Source organism: Primulina eburnea, chromosome 7 (assembly GCF_022965805.1).
Source record: "Primulina eburnea isolate SZY01 chromosome 7, ASM2296580v1, whole genome shotgun sequence".
Classification (NCBI taxonomy): Eukaryota; Viridiplantae; Streptophyta; class Magnoliopsida; order Lamiales; family Gesneriaceae; genus Primulina; species Primulina eburnea.
The window spans coordinates 1,339,359-1,356,457 of record NC_133107.1 but is presented as its reverse complement, the minus strand read 5'-3'; the positions used below and the strand labels follow the sequence as shown (position 1 = coordinate 1,356,457).

The 17,099-nt window shown below is 35.2% G+C and overlaps 4 protein-coding genes across 4 annotated transcripts; all 4 read right to left on the bottom strand.

Annotated features, from left to right (window-relative positions):
- Positions 1 to 54: 54 nt before the first annotated feature.
- LOC140836408 (uncharacterized) lies at positions 55 to 708 on the bottom strand. The gene has a single exon (XM_073201895.1). It carries the CDS (start codon positions 621 to 623, stop codon positions 159 to 161), a length of 465 nt encoding a protein of 154 aa, XP_073057996.1. The 5' UTR covers positions 624 to 708; the 3' UTR covers positions 55 to 158.
- A 444-nt stretch (positions 709 to 1,152) lies between these two features.
- LOC140836407 (uncharacterized) lies at positions 1,153 to 4,108 on the bottom strand. The gene is made up of 2 exons (XM_073201894.1): positions 2,766 to 4,108; positions 1,153 to 1,796 (listed from the first exon to the last, which is right to left on the bottom strand). The coding sequence occupies exons 1-2, from the start codon at positions 3,861 to 3,863 to the stop codon at positions 1,488 to 1,490; spliced, it is 1,407 nt and encodes a 468-aa protein (XP_073057995.1). The 5' UTR covers positions 3,864 to 4,108; the 3' UTR covers positions 1,153 to 1,487.
- Positions 4,109 to 8,269: 4,161 nt separating this feature from the next.
- On the bottom strand, positions 8,270 to 10,324 carry LOC140835949 (uncharacterized). Its single transcript, XM_073201360.1, has 3 exons — positions 9,790 to 10,324; positions 8,931 to 9,272; positions 8,270 to 8,853 (listed from the first exon to the last, which is right to left on the bottom strand). The coding sequence occupies exons 1-3, from the start codon at positions 10,117 to 10,119 to the stop codon at positions 8,371 to 8,373; spliced, it is 1,155 nt and encodes a 384-aa protein (XP_073057461.1). The 5' UTR covers positions 10,120 to 10,324; the 3' UTR covers positions 8,270 to 8,370.
- Positions 10,325 to 12,392: 2,068 nt separating this feature from the next.
- On the bottom strand, positions 12,393 to 14,442 carry LOC140836403 (probable polyol transporter 6). The gene is made up of 2 exons (XM_073201890.1): positions 14,140 to 14,442; positions 12,393 to 13,934 (listed from the first exon to the last, which is right to left on the bottom strand). Exons 1-2 carry the CDS (start codon positions 14,240 to 14,242, stop codon positions 12,532 to 12,534), a joined length of 1,506 nt encoding a protein of 501 aa, XP_073057991.1. The 5' UTR covers positions 14,243 to 14,442; the 3' UTR covers positions 12,393 to 12,531.
- Between the last annotated feature and the right edge of the window lie 2,657 nt (positions 14,443 to 17,099).

Below are 17,099 nucleotides of genomic sequence, written 5' to 3'. Positions count from 1 at the left end.
GATCGAATTATCTTTCATTTTAAAACTCTTATTTAAACTTGATAATTATCGAGCTAATCAAACACTTATAAGTTAAACGAAACAAATAATAGAGTAGCGCATTTTGAGGCTTGGATCACAAATAACGTACAGCTAGCTATATACATATTGGATAAAAATCAACCGAAGCATTGATCGCTAGGCAGCGGGCCGGGTATGGATCCCTGTTGAAGAAATTGCAACCCAAACACGACGACAATGCCCAATAACGACAAGTAAGACAAGCCCTCCACAGCTCCAAGCAACCCGAATGGCCCGTTTGGCAGTCCCGAACCCGTTTTCGACTTGGTGTACAAAGACCAGGCCGCAATCCCCACCACCACGAGGTAGCTCACTCCCTCTAGAGCACCTAATGATCCCGCCGGGCCTGGGGGAAGTCCGCAGCCGGTTGTTTTCAGCGTGTAGAGAGACCAACCGATTAGAGGCGTGGCGATTAATCCCCCGCCGATGGCCGCTGCTTCTAAAGGGGATGAGCCGCTTCCTTCGCTGCTTTGCTTGGCCATGGCTTGAGGTTTGGTTCTGGTGGCATTGGGGCGGTGGTTTATAGGCGGTGGTACTGCAGGAGACAAGCGGAGGAGCAACATTCGAAAATCAGATGAGGAGGAAAAATTGGTTCACAATGTATAAAGGGGGGCAATTCCTGAACCTTATCCACAATTGTAAGATACTAAATTGGACACCATGTAAGAAAATCTGTGTTTGTGATAATCGACCGGTTCATTTTTTTTTTTTTTGATAATTTTATTTGTACTACGATTTATTAACATTGAACAAGAATAAATATTTGTTTAATATAATCGACCATTAAAACTAGTTGAGTAAGACTTTTACAATACAAAATCTTATAAACAATTATTCTTACACATCAACACGTCATGATAAAAACCAAAGGGCGATTATTAAAACAATACTTTTTGAGCCTGTTAAAGTAAATAAACGGACTCAGCGCCGTCCATTGTGAGTTCAGGCCCAACAATATCGAGTTGCAAAGGGCCCAAATCAAGAACCTGCAGGCTGCAGCTGCCAAAACCAACCCAGGATACAAACTATTATTATAGTGAGTAAAAGTTAGCTGACACAACACCATTGAGCAGGCACGTGGGAGCATAGCAATTCATTCAAATCATCATTCTACCAAAACGACGTCGATCCCGGTATCGTGATTGTCTTTTTACAAGCCAATTTCAAAATAAAACAAATTCGAAGAACAAGTTCCTCCAAAATCCATTTTCCCTCCGATTGAACCCCCCAAATAACTAACATTTAAACCCAAGCAGCAACGGCTACTGCATTGAAACCCAACATATAACCACTTTTCAAACATTATATCACTCATCCACCACAAAATTCCCTCCACAATATGAACAGAGGGCAACCGGCAAACCTAGATGACTTCAAGTGTCTTACATTTTCATAGAAAAAACCTCACTTGACCCTTATTGCTCCTGCTAATGGTGCTTCGACGATTTGCTGCACGGCAGCACATCATCATCATCATCATCTTCATCTTCATCTTCACAATCATCATCGCCGTCGTCGTCGTCGTCGTCATCATCGTCATCAGTTCGTTTCCTTTTCTGGGATGAAGATGGCGGCAATTCTTGGATTTCCTCATCTAGGTCTTCTTCTTCTTCCTCAAGATCTTCCTCGACTTCAGGATCCTCATCCTCATCTCCAGGATCCATGTCACTACCTCCTGTTCGTGGTTCAGTACGCCCAACAGGTTGAACCAGGTAACCATTGTCAAAATCTTCCTCCTGTAGTTAAACTAAATTACATTAGTTTTAAAAAAAATACTTGAAATTTCCATCCAATTAGTAGACCTGGTTTTTTAAAAAAATTTGGACGTCGCAGCAAGATAAGTATAAATTATGATGTATATGCCATTAAAGAATATCCGAAGAGAAGAGTATGCAAGAATAACTTGACACTAAGAGAAACCAGGACCCCAAGATCCAAGATTGTTCACAAATCACACTCAGCCACTAAATTATCACCGTATTAAAAGCAAACCAAATCTAAAAGGAGACAGGATAAACACTAGTTTCCTGCAGATACACCATAACTATGAAGAAAATACACATTTCAGGAAAGAACAGAATAGATAACATACATAATTCAGTCCCAGCAAAAGTAACAACAAAATTGGCATACAAAACTAGAATCCATGCAAGGCATAATCAGCAAATTGATTGCAGAACAAGACAACTGAAAGCCATAGGTTTGACATAAAATGAAAGGATTCAGCAGGCGGAATATGGAGGAACGAATATTTCTCTTGAGTAACGAACAGCATGGAACCCATTTCACTCATCCTAATTTGTATTCAATGCCAACAAAGAGCCATGCATCTTTAGAAAACTTGTATTCAATGCCAACAAAGAGCCATGCATCTTTAGAAACTTCCTAGTACTAGGAACCTTCGAGTTTTTACATATAATGAGTTCTCGAGCACAGAAGTGCTTCCAGAAAACTACCAAGACAAAAATCTGTCCGCAACATAAACTGTCCCGTTCAAGAACCGAAATCTGTGTATAGAAAGCACCAGCGATTAGAGTTCAGAGGACAAGTATTACGCATCAAACTATATATCAGGTTCGTAGAACACAAAAACATTAGCATGCAGACAATTCATCAAAAATTCTCAATGAACTGTACATTGAATTCAACCATCAAGAATATATAAGAAAGAAAGGCCATTTCTCAATTACAGAGGGATCGATCACCTCATCCTCATCGTCAAAGTCTACATCCTCCTCAACAGCCTGCACTTCCTCGCCAGTCTCCCCATTATCATCCTCATCTACCTCATCCTCACCTTGCTCATGCCCATCAATCTCACCCTCCACACTCGTTAACCTCCCAGTGCCACCCGCCTCCCCAAAATCCCTCTCCTCGTTATTCACCTCTTCTTCCACATCATAAGCATCGTCTTCCTCCTCCTCATCATACTCCACACCATCTTCATCCTCACTGTCATCAATCTCATGTACTTCCACCACATCCTCATCCTCTCCGTCATCATCTTCATACACCTCCAGATCATCATCCTCTTCTCCTTCATCGTCGTCATCCTCTACATCCACAGCAACCACCCCAAAACCATTCGAATGGGCATGAGAATCACTGCTACCTCTGCTCAACCTGTCAACCACTCTAGGAGTTTCTGTTTCCTCCTCGTCAGCATCACTCTCCTCATCCTCGTCTACATCCACAACTCCCTCAATCCCAGCTTGATCGCTGTTGTTCATCCTGCACGGACGATCCTCTCCATCAACCTCTCCGCTCCCAGGGTCATCCTCCTCTTCTTCTTCATCCTCCTCTTCGTCCTCCGATTCTGGCCTCTCATTCTCATCTACATCCATCTTATCCAAATACTTCAAGGACCTAATTAAACCAAAAACCTGGGCCCGGTAGTCCTTAATCCGTGTCACGGGGCACTCATAGAGATCCAAAGAAACCAATCTCAGCTCCGCCAACGGCCTCAAGTCGTTAATATCGGAAATTCTATTGTTGGACAAGTCAAGGTCCCGGAGCGATTCCAGGCCCGCTTCAACAAGGAACTCTAAGCCTCCGGCAATCCTGTTGTCTGACAGAATTAGCCTTTGTAAATTTCGGAGGCCAGGGAACTGCTCTAACGACGAGACCCCTATATTGGCTATGGAGAAGTGCTGCAGACTGTGAAACTTCTCGAAAAGTGACGGCTGAGGTAAACGACCATGCAGGCACTTGACGGCGCCGTCGAGGTTTAACGATCGGACGGAAGCGACATCCGTTTGACCGTCTAATGCCGCCTCCACCGCCCTCTCCCAGATCTCATCCATTAATTAATCAAACCCTTTCTCTTTACTGATCAAATTCACTAAGCTTTACCCACCAATAAAATTAACGTAAATGATTAAATTTCTTGTTTAAACTTTGAGGCGGAATCTTGCAACCCTAGATTTTGAATTCCAATTTTCGTATATATTTCGTCTCTCGCTCTCTAAAACGCCATATCCAGTGAGGTTTTCTAGCTCGCTCATAGATAATGGAGGCGAGTCGCTCCCGAGTTGAATGACTTAGGGTCAGGTTAGGGTTGAGTTAAGTTTGACCGCGGTTGGGTAAAATGGAAAGATTGAACGCATTTGCATTTGACGCGTCCGTTATCTTTGGCCGTTCGATTTTCGTTATCAGGATCGATGACATGGAATGAATATCAACGGTGAAGATAGGCTGATATTGTGTTTCTTGGAAAGGGCTTAACGAATCTAGAGATTTGATCAAAAAATATCCCTCATTCATTCATATACGCTGTGAAATTCAACGTTTTAATCCGACCTAATCGAATCGATTTATTTTAATAAAATATTTCACCATTGTTGAACCCGAAAAATCATAACGTTATATAAAATAATAATATAATATAATAAATATTATATTTTAAATTTTAAATATCTTAAAAAATAAATTAATTAAAATAAGGTCTAATATAAAAAATATTTTTAATAAAATTCGAGATATAAAAGTCACGTGTATGTATAAATATAAATATTAAATATTAAAAAATAAATTAATTAAAATAAGGTCTAATATTAAAAAAATATTTTTAACAAAATTCAAAATAAAAAAGTCACATATATGTCTAAAATATAAATATAAAAAATTGTTTTTTAAAAAATAATAATTTAAATGTGGAATTTGTTGGATCGGTTTTGTCTGTTTTGACCGGTCAAATTGGTTCTTGATCGGTTCTGACTGGTTTGACCGGTCAGATGTTTTTTAGCATTTCAGATTAGATTTGTGCTTGGTTTTCGGTCGAACCGTCAATCTGATTCGGTTTTGAAAACAATGATGAATTCAATAGAGTTCTTTTCAATTAAAAAAAAAAAGGCTAATAGAGCACCAAAACTCATAATTTAATAAACTAATTGTAGATAATACAGAAATTACATGGGCAGAAATGTGTGTTGTTGATTGATTTAACCTTCATTATCGAAGAAAAAAAGAGTGTTATCTTAAATTTATCAACAAGTTATTATTATAAAAATTCAAAATAATATAAAATTTATTAAAGTATAATTTATATTTGTGTTTTGATGATCTTAAACTAAACTCAGACTTAACACAGATCATTAAATGGAACAAAACAAGACTACATACATGTTGATCAACCTACGTTATCACAAGATTTACTGAACAAACAAATCGAACCGCTCAACTTTTAGTTTATTCAACAACATAAATCAAACCAAGTTATTCGAGTAGAACATGTCAACTCGAAGACCATTATGTCAATATTCTCTAAAGGAAAAAAGACTATCTACGAGTTTATTATAAAAACGAGAGAATATATGTTGGGTACCCCTTTCAGATAGTATCCAAGAAATTTGAATTTGACATTAATATATTTGATAACTCCACATCCGTGAGTATCGTATATATTTATTAACATTGGGGACCAATATCTATAAATAAGGAATACATCAGGACTGAAAATCCCCCTCTCACAATGGCTATTATTTTATCAATCTTCATCAAGCATTCAAATCGCAAAATATCTCTTAAAAGATTCATTTTAAGTTTTTTTTGCACACACCATAAATTTTTCATTAAAATCAATTAATGATAAACGTTGTGCACTTCATATTATCGCCTATCTTTTATACTCAATTGTTGTTGTATAGTGAAAATTAATTATATCTGTCAAAAGCATGTTCTGAACAGATCAAGTTGGAGTCAAGAATGGTAATAGTTTCAGCTCATTAGGTTGAATAATCTGATATTCAAAATGGCTAATCAATCTAATATATTAACTTAGAATTCATCAAATTTATTTGCTGAATAATCTCTACTTCCATGTATTGAACTAAACCGATATATTTATCCATTTATTCCGTTATTTTCAAATAGATGTCACACACATTTTTTTTAAAAAAATTTGGTAAAAAATATATATTAGTCCATTAGTATATACGTATATAACTTTTTTTATATTTACAAATTATCACCTTGTTTATGAATATTTCATATTTTACCTGAGAGATGTGACCACAGTCCATGTGATCAGAGATGTTAACAAACGTTGTGTGCTTTGCAATCTCAAAGATGAATCTGTCTAGCACTTGTACTTTCGTTGTCCTATTTCGAGTGGTATTTGGAACACCATTCGTGAGTGGTTGGGAATGAGGAAGATTATGGGATCAACATCGGCAGTCTTCAGCACGTACAGAACGATCTATTGGGGAACTTCGACATACACTGCAGTTGCTGCTACGACATACCAAGTATGGATGGAGCTTAAGAAACCGATCACTTTTTGAGAATGAGATACCATATTTGTGGTAGACGATCAGGAAGATCATGATACACATATTAGGAAGATCATGATACACATATTTCATTGCTTTCCTAGCACTAGTGATGCACTTTATTGTAAGGATTTTTAACATTAGTTATTACATTATGCTAGTTGTTGAATTTTTGGGATGTCCAGCGTAGTTGTACTGTAATTTTTTTTTATATCTATTTAATGGAATATCATTTTCATTAAAAAAATCTGTATAATTAAATCTTTGTGAACCTCATCAAAATAAAATGAAAAGTGTTATATATACAATGAAAATTTATACGATTACACATTGTGTGTGAAATTATAAAACTATACAAATACAATTTTAAAAGATTCCTTTCAATCAAATTGCATTTAGGATAGTTTTACAATTTTATTATCAATATGTAACCGCATGCATAATCTTCATTGTATATATATCTCATAACTCAAATAAAACTATTTTTCTTTTTAATTGATTTGATTAAATTTATACATATATGTATATTATTGATTATTAAAATCTGGCTGATCCGGCCCATATTTCTGGCCTTGGTTGGTTTTTCTTCAGTCCATTATTACCGGCACAAAGGCCCAAAGATACGACACTGTTCATACAGCTATCCAAAACGTTTGACGAAAAAAAATCACATATTGGTAGGGGTGAGCAAAATATCGGTCAAACCGAGAAAACCAAAAAAACCGAAAAAATTTAGAAATTCGGTTCGGTTTAATCGGTTTAATCGGGTTATTCGGTTTAATCGGTTCGGTTCGTTTTTTTGGGAAAAAAATCGGTTAGACCGATAAAACCGAATATATATATATATATATATATATATATATATATATATATATATATATATGTTGGGCCTCAAATTTGGATAGGATGCATTTTTATTTTTACTGGGCTTTTTACATGAAAATTGGAAACCCAATTCTATTGAATAAACACAACTATTGGCTTCGTTTTCTTAATTGATCAAACTTAGGCTAGGTGAATTGATTATCTCTGTATATTTGAATCATGTATTAAATTCAGTTGTAGTTTTGTGTAAATATGTTTAAAAAGTTTATTTAATAAAAAATCGGTTATTTCGGTCGAAAACCGAAATAACCGAATTTTTATCGGTTCGGTTTCCTCGATTTTCTTTTCAAAATTCGGTCGGTTCGGTTTTCCCAAAAAAAAATCGATCGGTTCGGTTTTCGAAAAGTTCGGTTCGGTCGGTTCAGTTATGACCTATTGCACACCCCTACATATTGGAGGTGGCATTCTATGTCATAAATCATTTGAAGTCTGTAAAATTTTAAATCATAAATTTAACTAATTATCTCATCAATGGTTGACTGGTAACAAAAACGATCAGCATATTATTGTCACGATCAAATGCTTAAAATTCGTTTTTTTAAATGCATTTTCTCTGTATTTGATGAATTTGATATTTGCTCTTTTCCCAAATGCAAGATATCTATATACAGGATGAATGAAAAAATTCCTCTAAAATTCTCTATCTTTATTTTTTAACTTCGGTCTCTTTGTTGAAAATCACGCCGATCGAATAAATCACAATGGACAAGCTCCATGTGACATGGTCAAATGAAAAAAGCAGAAGTAAGAGGAATTGAACATATGATCTCGTGATAAGCACCTATCATACCCTACCATCTCAATTAGCTTTGAGTGGCAAAACATTAGAAGAGAGTCTCCATATGTTGAGTAGAACTCTTGTGAGACGATCTCACGAATCTTTATTATGAGACATGTCAATCATACCGATATTCACAATAAAAAGTAATACTCTTAGCATAAAAAGTAATATTTTTCATGGATGACCCAAATAAAAGATATGTCTCACAAAATACGACCCGTGAGACCGATCTGAAATTTTTAGTAACTAAATGGAAACAAAATCATATCAAAGATATCACGATCTTAATGAAATCAAATATGATAAGATATGTGATTTGATTTCTTCTCACTACAATTAACAACAAAACTGCTGAAATTTTTTACCTTCTCACTGTCATTTTAGCTTAAAATCAGTTGGAGGCATGAAAAATTCAGAATTTAAACCGCAAACATTGAAATCGACCTCTTCGATTTTCCAAGATTCTTCCAATTCCCTTTTGTGGTTTGCTGATTGCTCCCCATATCTGAAAACAGTGACAAATGTCTTCCCACTATGTGCAATATTCACATTATCTACATACTTGTAGCCCTCGATCACAGATTCCATGCTCGTTTCCCAGAAGGCGTCCCCATCATCTTTACTGGTTTTCACCGTGAGTAATCTGGAATCCTCTAACTTAACCAGTAGGCCGGATCTTTGGCTGAAGTATCCCCATATAGTGTGATGAATAATTTCGGATTTTGGGTTGCTTTGTGCTTCTAGTGTAGATTGGTTTGCATCTAGCTTTAGTATGAAGCAATCTTCGTCGTTTATGATTTTTTCGCCTATGCATACTGCATCGATAAACAAATTGGCTACCGAACGTGGATCCAGGCCCTGTAAAAGTCATCAAATCAATAGGACAATGAGATAGGAATTTAGAAAGAGGGGGGTGTTTCGAATGTTTTTATTACCTGAAAGAACCGGCGTAAAGGTCTAGGAGGACCCTTGGACATAGGCCTTTGCTGATTCGAAGATTGTCTCCAAGAAATCTTGCCATTGCTTCCTGATATAACCTTGCATCCCGAAATCAGCAGCTCTAAACACCACTTGTCGGGATTCTTCTGCCACAGAACGAATCCTCCTGCTTCGTCTGTGCTCGTAACCTTAACACTTTCGTTATCACCTTGATGAAAATCTGATGCACTGATTTTAACCTGTCCCATTGCGCACATGCTGTTCACCGCGTTCAGCGCCGGTTGCCCTCCTGTTGCGGCTATATATTGTTGCACTATGTATTTGGCTGTTGAAGCTTCCTAGAAATGATGACGTATAGGGAAAAAAGGTGCTTCTCAATAAGTTATGAGTTACAAATGAGAGATTATTTATACGCGATTAAACCAAGTTTGTAGATAATATAAGCCACATTGAAGGATTGAGTGTGTACCACAGGAATTTGAGTACAAACTGTCTACTTTACTATCATTTTAGCTTGAATATACAATTGAACCAACAGTAATTCTAGAATTATTTAATTTTGCATGTTAACTTGCTCAGACATGAACGGTGCAATTCATGTTTTCACCCAAATTCCTCATTGTCATGCAGGTATTACAGATCAGATAAGATCTCATCTCACCGATTATCAAAAGCTCAGATATACAAAACTTTTACCTTAGTTAAAACTTGTTATATGATATGATGTATATATCTACTTATTATGCTCCATTCAATGTTCCTCCGATCGATTACCGAAGGGTAGGGAAACCCTAAACAACCATTAGATTAAAATCCAAAGAGAAAATATTTCTAAAACCAGTATCATTTACATACAATGGAAGCATGTTTAACGGGACGATGTATGGATTGATCCAGCTGAACTTGCATAGGTATAAGAGGAGATCCCACAAAATACAGAAGGAAGCTCAATTCATTGTATCTTCCGGCAATGATCGGCGAGGACCACTTGTCGGAAGTCTGAGCTTTCATCCACGTCGCCATGTTCTGCCACCGCACCGCCACATTATTTCCCATCCTGGTGAACATCTCCTCCGGGATCGGCACCTCCAGCACGGTCTCCAGCCCGTCTTCTCTGTCAAAATTGGGGCACATTTTTCGCATGAAATTAGCCTGTTTGTTCTTCTGCTGTGTGTTGGAATGCATTACTTTAGTTGTTTTCGGCTGGAATTGAAAATACGAGGATGATCTGACGTGAAAGAGAACAAAATCAGGCGCAGTAATTGTGAAGAACAGCAGACAGATCAAGCTGTGAATATTGGAAGCCTAAATCATGAGATACTCGTACGTTTTGGTCATGGAAACCTGGAAGGTTGCCCATGTTTTTAGGGTTTTGTGATGCCTCGTTGGAATTGATCATGCATACTATAATTAGTTCGATACTATTTCAAAATCGTAAATTATTTTTTTTGTTTGAAATACGTACATTATTGTATCTTAGAAACGAATTATATGCTTTTAAAATAATATAATTTTGATTATATTATCATATATTATTCGGATTATTGTCCATCCTTAATGACAAAAAAATAATATATATTTTTCTCTATTACAAGTAGTGCTTCGATAGAACATGTTAAATTTTATATTAAAAATTGAATATAATTCAACTTATGAAATCCTCAATTGTTAATTCAAATTACTTATTTAATCGATCGTCTCTCTGCAAATCAAAACCTTTTAAATTAACATATGATTTTGACAGAATATGTCTCTTATGAGACGATCTCACGAATCTTTATCTGTGAAACGGGTCAATCCTACCGATATTCAAAATAAAAAATAATACTTTTAGCATAAAATAATAATTTTAAATGGATGACCCAATTAAGAGATTTGTCTCACAAAATACGATGTATGAGACCATTTCACACAAATTTTTGTCATTTTAAAAAAGGTACATATATTTGCATCCGGTCATAGTAAGTTTTTAACATCATAAATATAATATAAGAGATACTGGTATACAATATATTATTGTCACAATGCACATACGAACGAACTGCTTTTCAATTGAGTTTAACTTAGAGAGGCCAAATTCAATGCAACAGGCCTCTTGCTTCAATCTCAAGTCTAAATTTGAGACAAAATCTCGAGTGAGTTCGAGACACAGATGAAAGTATGAAACACCTTTCAATTTTTTTTAATCATAAAATAAAACATCGAGGCCCATTCGAATATACATGAGTTGCCGACAAAATATGTACATTAAATGCTGAATGACCTACTTGGCCAGCAGGTTGCTGTAAAATTCCTTTAAATTTAAAAAAATATTTTGGAGCAATAAATATTTTCACATTCAAAACTTTATTTTATAAAAAAAGTAAATAGTATCCCAAATCAAGTCCTAAGTACTCGGTTAACTTATTATAATAAATATTTAGATTTAGATTACATTTTTATTTGATATAAAAAAAAGAGAAGAAATTCATATTTCTTACCTATTTTTAACAACTATATATATATATATATATATATATATATATATATATATATATATATATATATAATGCTATAATTCAGAGTCATTATCATATGCTAGTGGGACATTTATTTTATATTCGTAAAATTTATGAAGTTTGAAATATGACAGATGAACTGAAATTGAAAGCTAGCAAATATCTCTGCAAGATGATAAATCGATTTCAATATTTTTGGCGTTGAAATCTTTATCGTATTAGCTGACTTTTGGGCCAAGAGTTGTAATCATCCTCGAAAAATATAAACTAAACGACCACTAATAATTCAAAAAACAAAAATCCTTCTGTTCCATTTTTTATAATCATATTAAAAAAGGGGGTGTTATCAACCTTCCACGTACATACTTTATTTTATATTTGTTACAGTACAAAATATAAGCTTCGATGACACGGACACCTATTAAATTTTGAAAAATAATTCACTAAAAATATATTAATTTAAATCATAATTAAGATATATATTAAGAGTCAATAATTTAGTTCTTGTATTCGTTAAATTTTTTTTTAAAAGGAACCTACCGAATAGTAATAAATAAACAGGAAGTTTGACCTGTAGCTAACACATAGGGGTTTCATATTTTATTTTTCTTAGTTAATTATAATTTATAACACAAAAACTCATGTGAGATTGTTTGAGACAAATATCTGAACCGAATTAATTTATACAAATTATTTATTTTATATTGAAAACATTAATTTTCAGTATAAATATAAATATGATTAACTCGTCAAAGATAACTCAAATATTGAAATTCGACTGAAAATTAATAGAAATGACAAATAACTACATCTAATTTACGTACGTACCCTGAGTCCCTCGTAAAACAAATGGCTCGGAAATCTACATATGATGAATATCCAACGATCTATCTACCCCTAAAAAAATTTGACGATTCACTTTCGGCGATTGATATCCTAAACTACCATATTTAACAAGTTTTATCACTTTTTTGGATATTGTTGATTAAAACTTAACACGGAATTCGACGCAATTATCACATTTTAATGCATGAACATCAAATTACACCAAACAAGATTTAGTTTCTTAAAAACACGAAGTTGGAGTGATACAATTATGTCAAGTATCGACAAGCTCCACTTGCCTGTTCCCGTTCTTGGAGTTTACAGCGCCTTTGCTGAATATTTCTTCCATATCCTCCAGCCTCCGGCCTTTCGTCTCTGGTAAACAGAAGTACACGAAGAACCAGGCCACTACCGCTATACTGGCGTATAAATAGAACGCGCCGCCATAAGTTATGGCCTCGGCAAGAGATAGAAATGTCATCGAGACTGTGGCGTTCATAACCCTGTTCATTCCCACACTCACACTGGCCCCGGCCGCCCGCAACTTCATGGGGAATATTTCAGCACTGTATACCCAGCAAACAGGGCAAAGACCGATGTTGAAGAACATTATAAACATATACACAAAGATTAAACTTAGTACAAGAGCCCACAGCAGCTTCTTTTCTGCGTGTTCCACCATAGTTAAACAGGTTCCAAGCCCTGTAAGGGCTACAATCATGCCGGTGATGCTGACCAACAGAAGTTTTCTCCGGCCAACTCTGTCGATTATGAAGGTGGAGATTGTTATGAATGTCAGTTTTGTCAACCCGACTCCGACTGTGGCTAGCAGGAGCTTCCTCTTCGCCATCACGCCCGCCTTTTTAAAGATTCTAGGGCCGTATAGAATCACAGCTTCAGTCCCTGTCGCGTGTTCGAAGAAATGGATCCCAACACCGGCTATTAGCATCCTCCGCACAGTTGGGGTCGGTTTGAATAGCAATTCCTTCCACACACCAGCTTCGCCTTGCGCAGTTTTTGATTTCGGGACTATTACAGTTTCATCGGTGCAATGTTCGTCAATCCCTGCTGCTTTTTTGATGTCTTTTAATCTCTCCTCAGCTTCTTCACTGTCATCACACACTTTGTACATGATTTTCTTGGCTTCCCCCAATCTGCCTTGCATAATCAGCCACCGGGGGGATTCGGGCATCTTGAGGATCCCGACTGCCAGAAAAAGAGAAGGGAGTGCAGCAATTCCGAGCATTATTCTCCAACCGAGCTTCAGACTCAGTCTTGCGAACACGTTGTTTGAGATATAACCGAGCAAGATCCCTGTACTGATGCCGATTTCCGGTAAAGAGGAGAGAAACCCACGACTGTTCGCTGAAGAAATCTCGGCGGCGTATACAGGAGCAATCATCAAAGCGAAGCCGACGCCAACTCCAGCTACGCACCTTCCGGCGAGAAGAACTCCGTAATTTGGCGAATAGCCCATAAGAATGGAACCGAGCATGAAGATTATGGAGGCCAGGACTATTGTGTAACGTCTGCCGATGTAATCGGAGGTTCTTCCGGCGCAGAGAGATCCCACAAGCGCGCACAGGTTCAAGATCCCCGCGAGGACTTCCAGTTGACCTTCCTTGATTGTGAATTCTTCCTTGATGAAAATCATGGCTCCACTCATGACTCCAGTATCTGCAAAATATCCCAGAAAACATGAGAGATGTGTCAAACGGACTCCGATTGAATCCAGAACAATTCATCAGGAAATTAATAAAGGACATCTGGACATCTTTTATTCACGTAACGTTTTTAAGATCCTAAAACAATGCAAAACAACAAAACATAAACAAAGAGCGTTGTTTCCTCATGCCAATAGATAAAATAGAGAGAAAATCACCATAGCCAAAGATTATCGATATCATGGAGCCAACCACTGCACAAGCACATGCATATTTGTTAAGCTTTCTCTCGCCATGGGCTTTAATCGCACCAGCCTCCATTGATACATGCACGGAGGTTTCTACAAAAGAAAAATGGGCTTTTGTGCATACAAAAACAAACTCAGGGATCAGGAAGTAAACGCTTTAATAAAAACCAAATATGCAATGTGTTCTTTTCTTGTTTTCTCGAGAGATTTTCTGAAAGGATCTTCAAATAAAAAAAAAGGTAAAGAAAGATATTCTGAAAGGACTGCATATGTTCCATTAAATAATATATATATATATATATACCATGTATGTATATATATATACCATGTATAAAAATGCTGTAATCGGATTCGGCTGGTTCCATAATTATAGCTGTTTATTAAATTTTATCCAAAAGTCTGACAATAAGTGGATAAGAATCCGGTCCAAATAACTTTTCCCGGAGTAAACGCGTGCTTGAGATTGCATCGGACTTGGGACTCTCGATATCGCTAGGCTAAGGAAGAAGATAAAAAGACAGAATCAAGAATGAAAAAGGCTTTTGAATTTGCAAGCATACATATAATTAATGAATTCAGATAACTGTGTATTAGATTTTGGATGCATTCAAAAGTCAACAATCAATTTTTTAAAATGAAATTTCGATTGACCAACGCATCGCACACATATAATATATGCTTAGTGTTCTTCTTGCATGCTACATATATCTAAAAAATTTAAGCATAAATAAAAATAATCTTGAAGATTAAAAAGAAGATTCTGCGTATTGATGTAAATTTATTATGATCTTCACTAAATCAATTAAGAATCGGCTATTAAATGGCGTGGATTCTTAATTAAACAGAAAGATTATATTTGTAGCTGTCCAAACAATCGACATATTATACTAATTAAGCAAGTTCTTAATCAAGTGAGGATGTTAAATAAGTGCCTGGCCACATGCATCGTACAAACCAGATGGGTGTCTTCGATCTGTGTATTTGCGCTTATATTATATGTATGCTGCTTAATTAAGTGACGGTCACATGTTTAATGAATTATATATATATATATATATATATATATATATATATATATATAGATGTGGGCACACACACACTTTAAAAGGTGTGCATTGCACGTGCTTTCGAATGTGAACTTGTATTCTTCTTATTAGCATATTCCTATGAAGATGAACTTTTTGGAACCAAATCGGTATCTGTTATATATATGTAAAAAAATTTGCAATTTGAAAGTGTGACTGAAAGTGGCGTTGGGGAATGAAGTATTATGGAAAACAAAGTTACATGATTAAAATACATTTTTGACAAGTTAGAGATTGAAAAAAAACAAACAAACAAATATTAAATTAGATGATTAAACTGATTCACAAAAACTTTTGTGAGATAGTCTTATTAGTCAATTTTATGAGATATATTTTTTATTTAATTCACCGATAAAAAAAATATTATTTTTTATGCTTATTAATTATTATTGTAAATATTATTAGAGTCGACTCGTTTCATTACAGATTTATTTACTATTAAAATAATAATGGCCCGAAAACTTGCGCCATCTTCCTCCAACAAAAATATAAGAACATAATGCCCTACCAAGCGTCCCATACAATACCGTGAAAGCTATTTTTCAGAAAATATATAGACCTTTATGTTATCTTTTTAAAGAATTTTTTTAGCTCTTTTTGCGCCATTTTTTTTTTTCAATAAAGCTTCATAATTTATACTCGTCCCCCGTGTTTTAAATGGTCAAAGAAGATAACAAACAAACTAAATTTTTCGAATATATATTTCATTAAATACGAAATGGTCTTAGATAATGGTAGAGTAATTATCATCATTTAAAATAAATTTATCGTTGCACTTTGATTAATGAATATATTTTTGTTATTTTAAATATACAAAGTCATAAACATCAAACTAAATAGTGTTTAATGCTATTTATGATGAATTTAAAATCCACCTAATAATGATTTTATTTGAAATCTATTTACTTATGTAATTAATTTATAAGTAATACATGAATATAAAATTTGATCTATTATTATTTACAATAAAATTATAATCAAAATCTTTGAATTTTTAATCCATCTACCTAAAATTTTATTCCGTTTTTCAATTTAGTATAATACATAGATCTAAAGCCCTAGAAGTTGACTCTGTAACGGAGACGTGTAATACGAACGAGTGCGCCACGAGTCAGCTACAGTCGTCGAGTCATTGTTTGGCGAAATTATTAGCGATTTTTTAAATTATTATTTCACATGTTTCGATAATGTTACAAAACGGGCTGGGGATGGGCAGAGCTATAACTAGTTGGCCCTTGATGGGATATTGCAAGTGGCAGGCCCATATTGTTGCTTTTAGCCCGTTTTAGTGCCAATTGTTTAAGTAAGGCAATTCTCCATAATATTAATCCCTCTTCTTTTGCATGTGCCAAAATAGTCCCACGTACAATTTAAACTAGTACATCGTCGTATACATTACGTGATTGTATAATATTTTTTATAATTAATTTGATTTATATTTAAATGAAGATCAAAATATAATGGTAAGAAATAGTGATAAACTAAAAAGTAAATTGAAAAATAAATGAATAAAAAAATGAGAGTTGAACCTATAAGCTAATATCCAAAGAAACAATTATTCTATCTGCTGAACTACATATAACTTGCATTGAAATTTTAACATTTTATTAATATATATAATTACTAAAATATACCATGACACCAAAATTAGTTATTTTACGTTTCTCAAATTTAATAGAATAGCATAGATATGGGGCAAATTGGCCCGTCCCGTGATCTTGCCGTTAAAAAGAGACGGAAATTATCCGACCCCCAGTTCACATGATATTGTAACCTGATGTCACACCGCCATTTGCTTACTCTCTCCCCTAGTCTCACTATTTCTCCAAGCCGTCCACCAACAAT